Source organism: Acomys minous, assembly GCF_964271855.1.
Source record: "Acomys minous genome assembly, chromosome: 15".
Taxonomy (NCBI): Eukaryota; Metazoa; Chordata; class Mammalia; order Rodentia; family Muridae; genus Acomys; species Acomys minous.
Window position 1 is genome coordinate 65,159,549 of NC_140497.1, and position 14,994 is coordinate 65,174,542.

General features: G+C 37.7%; 1 protein-coding gene across 27 annotated transcripts in view; it reads left to right on the plus strand.

Annotated features, from left to right (window-relative positions):
- ADGRL3 (adhesion G protein-coupled receptor L3) overlaps positions 1–14,994 on the plus strand; it is a 737,803-nt gene that overhangs the window by 494,339 nt on the left and 228,470 nt on the right. For all 27 annotated transcript variants that reach the window (XM_084758697.1, XM_084758684.1, XM_084758710.1 and 24 more), the window contains one exon: positions 4,179–4,259. In XM_084758697.1, the coding sequence (XP_084614823.1) occupies positions 4,179–4,259 (81 nt within the window). The remainder of the gene's footprint in view (positions 1–4,178; positions 4,260–14,994) is intronic.

Genomic DNA, 14,994 nt, shown 5'->3' on the forward strand with positions numbered 1-14,994 from the left:
TTTTTAATTTGGAAAGAAGAAGCGACAATAGTTACAGATGTCACACCTTTGAGTGTGTAAAGTTAAGACTTCAAGTACCAGACTGGTAAAGTATGGGAAGAGTAGACCTTGGTGTATATGATTAAAGAACAGATATGCATTTATCTAAAAGGACTCAAAACATTTTTAAACAAGAGGTGCTTTTCAAGTTTTGCACCTGATGAAGCTTTTTTGAACTGACTTTTAAAAAGTATTTTCTCTTGCGAATGCTGGGAATTGAATGCAGGACTTCACTCGCCATAGGCAAGCTCTCTACCAACAAGGAATATTCCCAGCCCCGAGTGCATCTTTTGTTAGAAATTATCTGCTTTGATGTACAAGAAAATTTATTGCATCAAACCTAGGCTGTATATCTTTGTGATAAAAATAGACTAGTAATTGACATACCCTGATTTGATCAACTAACAATTAGCTTATATTACTTAATTATCCTAAACAGCCTGAAATAGCACTTTCTTTTTTTTTAAGATTTGTTTATTTATTATGTATACAGTGCACATCAGATCACATTATAGATGGTTGTGAGCCACCATGTGGTTGCTGGGAATTGAACTCAGGACCTCAGGAAGATCAGTCAGTGCTCTTAACCTCTAAGCCATCTCTCCAGCCCGGCAATAGCACTTACAAGGTATTGGAAGTAAACCTTGTACGATAATTGAGTTGTGTGGGTACAATACCTCATATCAGAGTAGAAATATATATAATGTATGTGAAAAATAATCTTAAATTTGAATATATACCAATGTATCAAAATTAAATTTATTTGCATCAGTATATAAAATCCTATACCAATGAGTAAAAAATAACCATATTTGTAACAATTAAGGCATTAAGTTGAGGAGTCAATTCAATATTGTCAAGTTTATTAATGGTTTTCAAATGTATTTTTAAATAATTATTGAGTTTTACTTTTTTGATATAATTTTTTAGAGTTTTTTTTATTTTATATGTGTGGGTTATTTGACTTCATGTAGGTCTGTGTACTACATATGTACAGTGATTGGAGGCCAGAGGAGAATGGCCAATCCCTTGGAACTTAAGTTACTGTTGGTAGCCATTATGGGGTGCTGAGAATCAAACCTGGGTACTCTGGAAAATACATTGACCATCTCTCCAGCCACCCTTGAAATATTTGTTAATGAAGAGGAGAGAGCTTTGCAGAGTCAGTTGTGACATTTTTACACTGCAGGTCATCCTCCTCATACTCTAGGGGAATAAACATGGTTGGTCAGCTACACAGTAAGAAAGGCAGTCTAGTTTTATGTATCTTTGTAGAGATGAATATTTGACTGCCGCTGATCTAAAGTGCAGTAAAAATCATTTCAAATCATATGATTCATGGTAACAAACCAGTCAGCAACAAACTTCATAGTTTCTAGCATCTGTTCTCCAAGTTAGAACTTGCCAATGGCAAGCCAGAAGTTCTCTGTCTTTCGCCTTTCTGGGATTGTCATTTCCAGCCAGTATTGTTTTCCCTGATAAACTCCATCTTGCAGTTACTAGACTTTTCTCAGGACAGTGAAAGGATATGATGGCAAACCAGATTCCTGTAGTCCTTGATTTAGTGCCCATAGTGTAATCTCTGTACTTTCTATACCTATAAACCCAGAAGAGAAAAAAAAAAGTATGAAGTGCCTATTTTCTTCAAACTGAATGTAAGAAGTGACAGTTACAAAGATTCTGTTTCTCTATAAAATCTGTTCATGTTTTCCAAAGAGTTAGTATACTGAGACTTTCTTTGAGGGAAAAAAAACCTCTATGATAAATTAAAACCATATTTTGATCAAAACACTCTCAGCCTTATAGATGCTTGACAAAGTTGCCTGTTTCTTCATATTCGTTTCTTTGATTTATGTGTACACATTCATGTTGTGTATAGTCCTCTTGATGGTGGCTGTATATTTGTAGCTGCCTGATAGCGACAGTCAACCCTGGTAAAAAGCTATGATCCAAAAACTAACATGAAATGAATATTACTTCATACAGTGAGATTACTGGGTCAAACACCAAGTTAGTAATATAATGTTTTTATTTACAAAGAATTACCCTTTTAAGCCAATTCATTACCTTAGTGATTCTGGACTTTAAAAACAAAAATGTTTCTTCAGACTACTGCGTAGTGAACCTAAACATGTGATTTTATAATTAAACTTATGCAATTTTTTTTTTTATACAAGGGTTTTTCTGTGTAGCCTTGGCCTCAGACTCACAGCAATCCACCTGCCTCTGCCTCCCTGAGTGCTGGGATTACAAGCATACAGCGCCATGTCCGGCTAATCTAAACTTTTTAATAAACAATATTAAGCAAGGACTGGTAACTGTGCACAACTGGTAGCATTGCTTTTGTAATAGTGCTTTAAGTATTCCATTGAAACATGGCCAGTGTATATGCAATATTCTTAGTTACCAGTCTGAGCGACTGTGGGCAGTATATCAGTTCTGCCATCTCTACTGTTAGTGAGGAAAATGCTGGGAGCAACAGCGGCTCCTATCAACAGGGAGCCATATTAATTATTTGAAATGTGCCTCGTAAGAGGAATCAGCAGTGTTTATTACAAGTTGAATATTACTTGAAACGGGAAGGTTACTCTAACTGTTATCATAATCTATGTGTCATTAACTTTCCTTGTTTAGGAAAGGAGATTAACAGCCCTGTAAATTGCTATAGTAAATGCATGAAGTATAACTACATATTCCCATGTAGAGAGAAAGCGGTGGCTTCATCACTTCTGCCCAAGTCTTCTTCGTATGATGTAGCTTCAGAAAATGAAATGACTTCGTAATTATTCTTTCTTGCTTCACATTCCTAATTGCTTGCTATACCATCAGTACAAATGATAGTGACTTTGAGCGTTAGAATTTTATTTTGAATTCACATCAGTCTTTCTTTCTTTTTGTGTTTGTTGTTGGGGGAAGACGTAATTGAGTAATCTTGCTAAGGCTAGGCAAATAACTGAACTTTTAAAAACTCATCATATTTTTAAAAATAAACATTAGTATTTTTATGTAGAAGATAAAATATATTACACATAAGTGTGTGGTGGGATGGAATACGGTTTTAAGAATAGAGAATGAGACCCATCTCCTCGCTGTTCGAATGTAGGCTACTTCTTTCTTTTCCATCAAATTATAGCAAGTGGATTAGACTGGTTTTCTATTCAAACTATGGAAGAAATGCTTTAAGGAAAAATGCATTTGACAGAGTTTCAGCATCCTAAGTGCCACCCAGTTATTACCTGTCCATCAAGTGCCAGTCTGAAGATTGTTTAGCACTTATGGGCAGTGAAATAAATACAGTTGGCAGTGGATATATTTACGTTCCTAGAGTTTTCAATTTTTCTTAAAACAGTTTAGCACTCCATAATGATGTATAATATCACTGAAAAGAAAACTAAATATTAAATACACACAGACACACACACATGTGCACACACACATATGTGTGTATACACACATATTTGTAATCCGAGCACTTGGGGAAATACAGGCAAATCATCCTTCACTACATTGTGAGTATAAAGTCACCCTGGTCCCCACAAGAACTTCCCTGGGATGGGGGGACAGGCAACTCTTAAATAATATTTAAATCATTTTTAAAATCCATTGGCAAGAAAAATCAAAATAATTGTCTGATGATTTTGGATTGTTATTAAGAAGATTGTTTTATAATGTACACTGGCTGCTTTATTTTCTGTGGAGTAAAAATGTTAGAATATGGTTTTAAAAATTGAAAGTAAGCTGGGCGTGGTGGCGCACGCCTTTAATCGCAGCACTCGGGAGGCAGAGGCAGGCGGATCGCTGTGAGTTCGAGGCCAGCCTGGTCTACAAAGGGAGTCCAGGCAGCCAAGGCTACGCAGAGAAACCCTGTCTCAAAAAAAACAAAAACAAAAACAAAAACAAAAAACAAACAAACAAAAACAAATAAAATTTGAAAGTAAAGAACGCTGTGCTTATTTGTTTTGTGGGGATGGGGGAGGCTGTGAACACTCAGGGCTTGTGTATTGATATTAGAGGTTGAGGACAATTTGTAGGAGCCATTTCTCTCCTTCTGCCATATTGGCCTAGGGGTCTGGCTTGGTGGCAAGTACCTTTACCCACTGAGCCATATCATGTCTTAACATTTTCCTATGTGTTCTCAGGGCCAGTGCATCATGGACAGGTTTCCTACATCTCTCCACCGATTCACCTTGACTCTGACCTAGAAAGACCCCCTGTTAGAGGTGAGTTTTCTTGATTTACGGAAAGAGAAGCAGTACTTGGTGCTGCAGAAGGGTAAGTAATGAACTAGATGTGGTTGTAATATGCATCTGTAGTGCAGTACCTGCTTAAATATGAAGAAGAAAAGTAATGTGTAAATAGTGGGTCAGAAAAATCTCACTGATAAACAGAAATATGAAATACTGCTCCAAGAACTAGATGAATAATCCATTGATTTTAAAAAACCAGGTATCCCAAGGCATCTAAATAGAGGACTAATTGAATTCATATTTAGAATGATTTAGATTACAAGATTTTTCCTAAGGTTTCTTTTTTTCAAGCTTTTGTAGAATACCATACTCGTTTGTAATATCATGATAGTAATAGTAAAAGAATTTTTCCTTGGAAATTAGTATTTTTATGAATAATTTAAAAATTGTTCATAGTGTCAATATTATTGTTGATTTGTAAATATATAATTTAAAGCTATTTTACATGATCGTCAACAAAATTTGACTTTTGTTACTCATACACAATAAAATTTGAAAGGTAGTATTTGTTAGATGAACATGCAGAGAATTCATCTTTCTGTTCTTAAAAACATTCCATTCCCTACTCTTCAAAATGTTTCATAGTGTCCAAACCTAATGCTCCACACTCATGCCTTGCAATTTTATAACTAACAACTCTATGAAGGTTAATTTTTTTATTTTAAAATATGGCATAATTTGTAACAAAACCATCAATGGCTTGGCAAAAGTCAGTAGGTGTGAGTTTTTTGAGCATGCCTTCTGCTTGAGCAATTGCTCTGGCAGAAATCTCTTATCTCTTGTAGCCTGTAAGGTTCCACTGATTAGAAGGCCTTGCTTTCCCACTTGTCTGCAGAGTTTCTTGACTTCCAACAGAGGCATTTTAAGCTCAAGTGCTCCCCTCACTTATCTCCCCTAAGACGTTGTGTTTTATTGCTGAGTGTGCTTGTTTTCCTCCCTTATCTGTGGGCTCCTCAAGAGCTTATTGTCGTAATTACTGTTTCCCAACCACTGGTCTGAGCTTGGCATGTGGGGGAAAGTACTCCAGTGATTTCTGTCCAAATGGCCAAGGATGAAAAGTCATGGAGTTAGCACTGCTGAAAATGTTTTTGTGTTTAACAAGTGAACAGACTACGGGGAACATAAGGAAATCGCATGGAGAGAAAACACAATGAACCAACAGAGAGAGCATGAGTTTATTTCTTTTCTTAAAGAACGTGCTGGAAGGAACGGTGAGAGTAAGGAAATAGGACAGCTTTTAAAGGATTCCATATACTGTAGCAAGAAGTGTGGGCTTTGTCCTGGGGTAAGGGTCCCTTTGGGATGTTTCCTCTCAAATGAATGATGTACGGTATTATCTGGAGACAAGGGCAGCCTCTCTGACATCAGGGTAGATGATTAGCTAATTGAGGAAGAGGTTGGCAAAGAATGGTGATTCTCATAGTTGAGATGAAAGATGACGAGGCTCTTAGCTGGAATTACGCTGGCAGTGATGAAAGGATCTGAAATAGCATCAGAGGTTTGGTGTCTCACTGACTAGCACAGGGGTAGGTCAAGAGTGCCTCTGAGGTGGCTGTGTTGATTGACTGCTAATGTAGCTTGAATGTTTGTATCCTTTCCAGATTTTTGGTTGATATTTAACCCTCAGTGCTACAGCTGTAAGATAGGGCCTCTATCTTATGCATTGGTGCTAGACTAAGAGGGGAGGAGACCAGCGAGGTGTTCCGTTGCACTCCCTCCTTGCCTCGTAAAGATAGTCACCCTAGACTCAAAAAACAATCTTCTCCCAACACCGAGTCTGACAGCCTCTTGCCCTTGGATTGCAGACCTTCAAAACTGTGGGAAAAAATATTTTTTTCTTTTTAAATTACCCCATCCCAAATATTTTGTTATAGCAACCTGCTGATAACAACAGAATACCTCATGAAGATTAAGGATGTATGTGAACTGATACATTGATTTATACATGCTAGTTATTAGAATATTGTTCTTACTGAGGCTGGAAAAACTTTCTACATAAGTCGAATCTTTTATTATAATTCCATTCTTCAGATGTAACCCCAGTACAAATTTAGAAGTCATGGCTGGAATGGAGAAAGAATCTACTCCAAAATTTTAATAACTCTTGACAGCAAACACAGTGTCATACTGAGAGCTGGACATATTTACTCTGTGCTGATGTAGCTGGATGCTTAGTGCAGCTGTTTTTCTTAAGAGAGCAGGTCACACATTTTTGACAATTGTCTTGCTGTCATATAGGGTAGTGACCTCATGCCTCTCCTGTAGACCTTCAGTCTGGTCCATCCTTCACTGTCATGGCAAAAGAGGGTCCCATTCATAGGAAGGCTGGCATGAGGGTAAGCCTCTATTTGAGTCAGGTTTGGTAATGTCTCCTTTGTCACAGCAAGTCACCTACCCTACCCCACACCTCAGAGAGCCGCAGTTCAAAGAAACCTGGAATCATGAAAGACTTTAAGATATTTTAAAGCCACATACAAATAAAATACATTTAGAATGACTGAAATGTCTGATTTGGAAGACTTGGGCCTTTTTGTTTTAAGTGTCTTTAACAACCTCACAGACCTGAAGGTGGAATTTAATGTGTTTGTGAAGACTAGTGACATTGAGCAGAGTCTGGCATTTGGTATGTCCTACACAAGATATGCCTGTTATTGCTATTTGAGTTCATTGCAATGGTATATTGGGAAAGGATAGGCTTTGGAACCAGGCTGATCTGCCATCTGTCCAACAAAAACAATACCATTAGAATGAAAAAGTAGATGTTAAATGACTGCCTTGTACCAGACCATGAGAAATTCACAAGAAGGTGGATAGCTTTGTTAAGAACCTGGATTTCAAATGACATATTCTTTATATTGATGGGGGTTTGAGCAGATAAAGAATGAACAATGATCACTCACAGTCACTGGTGCCTCAAACTGTATAGATTTTTATTTTTATGCAACTTAAAAAAATTATAGTCAGAGTAGCTACATCATGAATTCTCTTCAATGTGACTGTCTATACAGGACCAAATAAAGATGGATTCGATAAAACTAAACTATCTGGTCTTCAACATCATAAGAGACTTGAGAAAAAGTAAAATATAAATACCTGAGTGACCCAGAATTGCAGGTTAGCAGCTACCAAATTGAAAAAATGACTGAGAGAGTTTACCGCCTGAACAGTCACCCCAAAACCCTCTAAAACATTGGAACGTCATCTTCGGCTTTCTAGGCCAATATCTCTGACAGACTTATGGGTGAGGCAGGAACTATCGAGGACTTGCTTACCCTGTCTAGGCAGAGTGCGGCTGTCAACTCTGCCTATGGCTAAGCTTGTCCATTTTTAGGCAGAATTCTGTCTGCGGCAGAAACAAGGACATTTTGCTCAGTGGCTGGTTTGCCACATTTGAAACCAACTCCCTAAGGAGGTTCTTTGATGTGCATCATCTTCTTTGATGTTGAGGTAGGCTGGATTTTTCCAGGAGTTAACTTGTCTTTTTTTCAGAGAATCTTTAGAATAATAAAAATATCTTTAAATGCCGTGTTCTGTAGGTCTCTGAGGCTTTTGAAGACCTTTTAAAAACTATTTTACCATATATTAGCTATAGAATCATATCTGTTAGACCTATGATATATATTCTTGTGATAAAATTAGACTAGTATTTGACATGACTATGATTTGTATCAGTATACAAAATTCTATACCAATGAATTAAAAATAACCTTCTTTGTGAGTGACAGCTAAGGCCTTGAGTTAAGGAGTAGATTCAGTAATCTACCTTTTGTTCTATCCTTCCTCTATATTTCTATATCCCTCTCTCTTTCTTTTCAGTGCCTATATCCTTACCTAGGAAAGAAAGATCAAGGAAAAGAGAGACATCCTTGAGTCTTACAATCAAGCTTAGTTGGTTAAGGGGAAAGATGTTTTTAGATCAAGATAGATGATTTAAGTTAATAGAGATGAGATATGATAGATACTGATTTTCATTCAGAAATTTAGACCCAACAAAATAGGAAAGATGTTTACTTCACGTTTGACAAATAGAAATACCCAAATCACTATGAATGTAACATTTATACAATTCATTATTGTCTCATGGTTCGTCCTGGTTTTTTTTTTTATTCATGTGTAATAATATAAATGTATACATTAAAAAGGAAGACAATACATTTTAAAAAACATAAAAAAATGATGGCATCAATAAACATGCAAAAAACATGTGGGGAGGAGGGCGAAGCTGCCCACTTAGAATGACTGTTTTTACAGTTCCTCATGTTCAAACAATCCCCGTCATGAATTTTAAAAGACCTTTGCCCATTTGCATTTATAATCACTACCACATGTAGATCAACCTTTTGTCTGTTTTACTAAGAAAGAACATTTAGGGGCTGCAGAGTTGACTTGATGGTTAAAGTACCTGTCCCATGACTATAAAGATGGATCAGATACCCAGAACCTACCCAAAAGCCAGATACGCATGGTGATGTGTTTGTCATTCCATTCCTAGATGCACAGTGACAGGAGATCTGCAGAACAACCTGTCCAGTCAGACAAGCCAGATGGGAGCTCTGGACTCCGTTCAGAGACTCTGCTTTAGTGAATGAAATGAAGTGGGATTGAGAAAGACCTGTACCATCCCCCTCAGGCCTCCACCCACACACACACACACACACACACATACACACACACACACACACACACACATACACACACACACACACACAGGTGTACCCACACTCACGTGCGCACACACACACACACACAGGTGTACCCACACTCACGTGCGCACACACACACACACACACACACACATACACACACACACACATACACACACACACACATACACACACACACACACACACACACACACACACACACGTCACACAAAGGATTTAAGAGACAGTTTAATTAGATCGGATTATGAGAAATGATCAAAATCCTATTACATAAAAATTCTGTATGTATTCAAAGACCATATCTACCATTTCATCCAAAGGCAGATATTAAATGTGACACACTGAGACTGCATAGCAACTTTGAAGTATTTTAAGTCAGCTATCAAATGTTATATTTACTGACTATTTTTAAATGGACTGTGTACTAATATTGATTTTATGTACCATCAAATTATACATGCAAACTATGCATCTCTCTCCATATTAATATCCTCCTGTTAGCTGAAAGGGAAAAGAGGAGGAGGGAGAGGTTTCTCTCACATGTTATTGATTTTTATTTTACCCTCATGACATTTCAGGCATTTTGGACATGTGGAATTCTATTTACAATACTTTTGTGAGGCTCTGTGACAGTTTATATTGAACCACAGGTAAACTAAGATCAGCTAGCCATATAGCTTTTCTCTTTCTTGTGTTCCATTACTGTGTTATGACACTGAAAACAGGAAACCTATCTCCTCTAACTCCCTTTACTCAATTGCCTGATTGCTTCCTCTGTTCTCTTTATTTCCCTTGCTGCCTCAGTTTCCTAATTTAAGATACATGATAACAAATCAAGAACTGCTTATTGCTTTAAATATTATTTTTTTTATATTTTATGGAATTGGCTATATGGTTAAAATAAAACTCTAATTAATTTCTGAACTTTACCAACAGAATATATAAATAAAATATTTAAAATATACTACTGTAACTTACACTATCAGTCTAGGAAGCTTTTCTATATCAAATATCAAGTAACATAATAACAGGGAATATGTCCCTGAATCTTGGCCATTTTATTTCAGTGTAAGTGCAACTACTTTAGATTACCTGTTACTTTATTTTTTTTTTTTAAATAGTAATTGTGCTTTGAGTGTATGAGATGATGACGTAGTGGGTGATGACTTTGGACTTATGTTTTAAAACTGGATGTTGGGTGTTGAAGAGGTGGCTCAGAGAAGAAGAACATTTGTTTCCTCAGGACCAGAGTTCAGATCTCAGCATCCATGTCAGATGGCTCACAGAGGCCGTGACTCTAACTCCAGGAGATCTAATTGATCTGTCCTAGCTTCTGGCCACAAACACAAGCACACCCAGTATACAGTCACCCAGACATACACATACTCAATATTTATTTTTTTAAAAAGCTGTATCTTTTAAAGAAAAGGAAAACCCTATGTTTTAAACTTTTCCTTGTATATGGTTACTTGCAGCTACATCTGTTTCACATTGTCACACCCCTCTACATGCTGGCTTACAGATGACTTACTTTGGGTTTGGTACATGAGTCCAAACCATCTGTACTGGTCACTGACATTCTTTATGGGAATGTATTTTATGGTATTCCTCTGTTGTTTTCCAGATGTTTATTTTTGATTCTTTGCAGTTGAATTATGACCAACATGTTCTTAGAAACCCAAAGGAAAATAGTATAGCAACTTAGAAACATTCTTGAGTAAGATGTTTTACTCTCTATAGCTGTAAAGTGGCCATTGAATATAAATTCAGTGGCACTTACCCACTAATGAGTAAATTTGAGAGTTTCTGTTCTTTAAGCTCAGTGTGACCATACATGGCATTTGGTCACATAATTTATGCCTGCAATGACTTTATGTGCATTCTTCAATTTAAAGATTTTATTACTGAATAGGGGTATAAATTCCAGTAGTTTACTAGTGCATTAATGTCACAATACATTACAAGGTAATTAACCAGAGATGCCACTATAAATAGAAAAAATAGTCACAGCCTTCACCATAAACTACTTAATAAAAATAAGCTCCTGAATCAGCATTCGCCATTACAGTATTTTTTTCTTGACATATGTGTCGTTAATCAGTACTTCTTTTAAAAAAATCTTTGTCTAGAAGCACTATTGTTTTTAAACCTTTCATTATTAAAACATTTGTTACAATTTGTAGTCAATTTAATAGAATTCATTATATATTTCTTCACAGAAAGTAAGTGCATGCCTTTGAGACATATTCCCCGGTTTTATACAAGTGAAGGAAATAGCAGTAGCATTGGCCATTTTGTAACAAATTTGTAAACTGTAGTTCCTAGGAGGGTTAATTAAAAGTTGTAGTTCTTGGGGCCAGAGATAGTTCAGCTATTCAGAGCATTGCCTTCTATTCTAGATGACCCAGGCAGTGTCAGCTCAAATGTGTCTGTAGCTCCAGTTCCAGAGATAGGATGACCTCTTCTGGTGTAAACGCTCTAGAGTCAGAATCCAGAGCAAAAACATATGTAATCTGAGATTCAAATATACCAGTTAGGGCATATTCTTCACTTAATCTTTTATTTTCAAGTTTTGTTCTTTGGTTGTTGTATCCAGTTTGGTAACAGCCTTAGCAGAGGTTATTTACACTAAACCTAGTAAAAGTGGTTCAAAGAAGAATCTTTGAGTGAAACAGAGGCTTTCTAGCCGGATGAGGACTTTAACTCGGGAGGGAGTTAGGGTACCAAAGGCTTCATGGTTACACAAACCTTCCTCTGATCCACTAGCTTCAAGTTCATGTCATGAATTCAAATAATAAAATTCATGGTCCACAGACAAGTGAGTTATAAGAGGTCTGTTACAGTCTGGCGTAGCCATAAGATTATTGTATAATTCAAGTGCCGATTCCTGCATCCCCCATATCTGGTTGTGGTCCTTGTTCTGAGAATCTCCTGTCTCGCTTTTGCGCAAACACTGCTCCCCAATTGTCCCTTGATTGTGCCAATAAAGCAGCTTACGGCCAGTTGTTGAGAGGGGAGAGAATAGGACTGGATCCTCCAGAAGAGGAGGAGTTAGAGGCAGCAGTAGAGGATTCAGTCGTCGCTGGAGGTCCAGGAGACATCAGGAGAAAGGATCTGAAAAAGGAAAGCCACAAGGTAGAAGAATCTCTGGATTTATGCTGGCACGAAGTCGGATTAGAGGGTTAAGAACAGAGTAATAACTGCTCGGTTATTGTGCCATGGATCTTGATTAAAAAAACAATACAGAGAGGCTCAATTGTTTGCTTGATAGCTAGGTTAAGAGGGAAACTGAGAAACAAATGCAATTTTATAAAAATAACCCTGACTGTTTGGAGGTGAAACTTTAAAGAAAACAAGGGCAGAGTTCCTGGATGGAACCCCTCCAGTACAGGGTACCAGGCCACTGCTAGTCTGAGCGCATTTCTTAGAGGTAGGGAAGAAACTGAGTTGAGGCATGGAGGCTGGGATTCAGTCCAGCTGTCCCACCATCAGGCGTCTGGATGTGCCAGAGCTTCCACTCTTAGCTCCCAGGAAGTGGGGCTCACTGAGGTTCTTTCGTAAATGGCAAAGAAATGTGACAAGAAGGCAGAGACTGAAGTAGGGCCTCTTTCTGGCCTTTTGGGTTTTGGCCAGGACAGAACCAGACACATTTCCAGACAGACAAGAGCTGAGGTGCCTATCCCTAAACTCTCTGACCAGTGTACATCTTCTGTCCTCTCCACCATCGACAGTAATTGTAGTTAGATGAACTCACATCAAGTTTCAAAAAGCTAAAAAACAACACCCCTCCCCCAAAAACCATGACTATCTGCATCCTCCATTTGTACTATGAGTAATCATAAAGCTTTCAATATTTTTATCTATAAAAAAGGCTACTGAGATGACTGCCTTCCAGGATGGTAAACCACTGATCAGTCTGCCTTTGTCATCTATATAGTTCCTGCTGGTAAGATCTCAGCCCAACGTCTAATGGACAGTAATTTTTGCATTTTTAAAATTGGATTTACAACTTGTATTCTGAGAAAAAGCTGAAAGGTTTACTTACATTTGAATAAAATGTTTGTTTTTAAGCATTTTTTTTTTCTGTAATAAATTTGGTAATACAGTCATGGTTCAATGGGCGCCTAATCAATGAGGTAGAATAATGCCAGCATTAGGTTCCATGTGTGAATTGAATTATACTGAGCAAATCTACGCACTGAAAATATTTTTTACAGTTCAAAATAAGCAGATGGTGCTGCCTGATGCATCTACATTAAAAATAGGCTTTAGCCAACAATTTAGCATCACAAATTAGAGTCGTTAACACACAGTACCATCCACTGAAATGTAAAAACATTTTACATTGATTGAAATAAAACTTGACCGTGACATCTGTCGTCATCTCTCAAGAGTTTCTAACCCTGGTCTCTAATTGTCGATGATGGTCCTTTCCTAGCGTATCAACTTGTACACATTATATGATGAGCCATACATTTTTTAGCTTTTTTCACTTCCTTTTTTTTTTTCAAGAGAATGAAATGAAGTTGCAGTATGCGCACCGTGGTCCTATTTAAGGGCTCTAGCCATGTTAACATTCTCTGATACGCTTCTAAATTCCACGCAATATTTTTGGAGGGGTAATATGATGTAAAGTATACTGTGAGGAGCTAGAAAAATAGCCCAGTGGGTTAAGAGCACTTGTTCTCACAGAGGACCTGGGTTTGATTACCAGATAGCCCAGGGCAGCTCACCATCACCGCTAGCTCCAAATCCTTGGTATTTGACCACCTCTTTAGACTTCCCTGGGCCCCAGGCAGACATGTGGTACCCAGACATATGCAGGAAAAACAATCATTCATATAAATAAATCTACAAACACTGTAATCGTCTGTGAGATTATATAGGTGGAGAGGATAGCTTACTGTTAATGGTAAAGTAAGCCTGTTGTAATTAGTGTGGACCTTGGATCAAGCAGAGGAAATAAGAGCTTGTACAGTCTAATGTCTCAAAAATACCCTATGACTTCTTTGTTCAGATTTGACAACACCAGTCTTCAGTGCAGTGCCGTCATACTTTTTAATTATTTTTAATTAAATTTGTGTTGAGTTTAATTGAAATGAAACTCTAAATGAAATGGCAAAATAGATTTCTATTCAGTATTATCAGAATTCGGATCTTGCAAGCCTGTAACATGCTTCTCAAACAAGTTGTTGTATGAAACTTAATAGTTATCACTTTGGGGGCAAAATGACCTTAGTATATCCTGTCTGATCTTTTGTGCTTTATAATTCATAGGCAGATAAATTAAGTAGTCTTTTGGTTTTTTGGTTTTTTGTTTTTTGGGTTTTTTTGGTTTTTGTCTTTGTTTTCAAATTAGGGCTTTGGGCTACTTGTGCTGCGCTCAGCATGAGCCTAGTGAGAAGGAAGGAGGACTTTGGCCAAGTGCTCCACAGATGTTGGCTTACAGGATGAGATGTTTGGTGCTCCCTGGCCCTTCTATAGAGGCATGTACTGTGATGCTCTGGCCATGCTCAGGGCCAATGATCCTTGCTTTGTATGCAGTTTTCCCTCAGCAGAGCAACTGCTCACTCACATGGACTAGCAGCAAGAGTAAGCAACCTCCAAGCAGACATGGCCAGGTCGTTTTCAGAATGTTGCTTGCCCCAGGCTCTGTGCCTACTCTCTGAAGACTGCTCCTGGCCAAGCTTTCCAGAGATTGCTACAGGCAGTTGTAGGTCTTTTTCCCTTTATCCCATTTGACTTTTACTCTCACTTCAAAGAGTATTAGTAAAGTTGCTCTGTTTGAGAGTACATATTTTCCAATCTCACAAGCCTTTGCATTGGGGCACCGAAGAATAGTACAAAAGCCAGCAGCAGTTATAACAACAGCTGTACTTTACTACATGTGTGTGGGGAAGGTGCAAGTTATGGAAGCCAGGTCCAAGAAATGTTACAAAACACACTGTACCACTGAGGAACATCTCCTAATCTATAAATCAAATTTAAACAGAATGTTCAAACTAAAGCTCACATACATGCTTCTCTCATGCAGATTTCCAAAT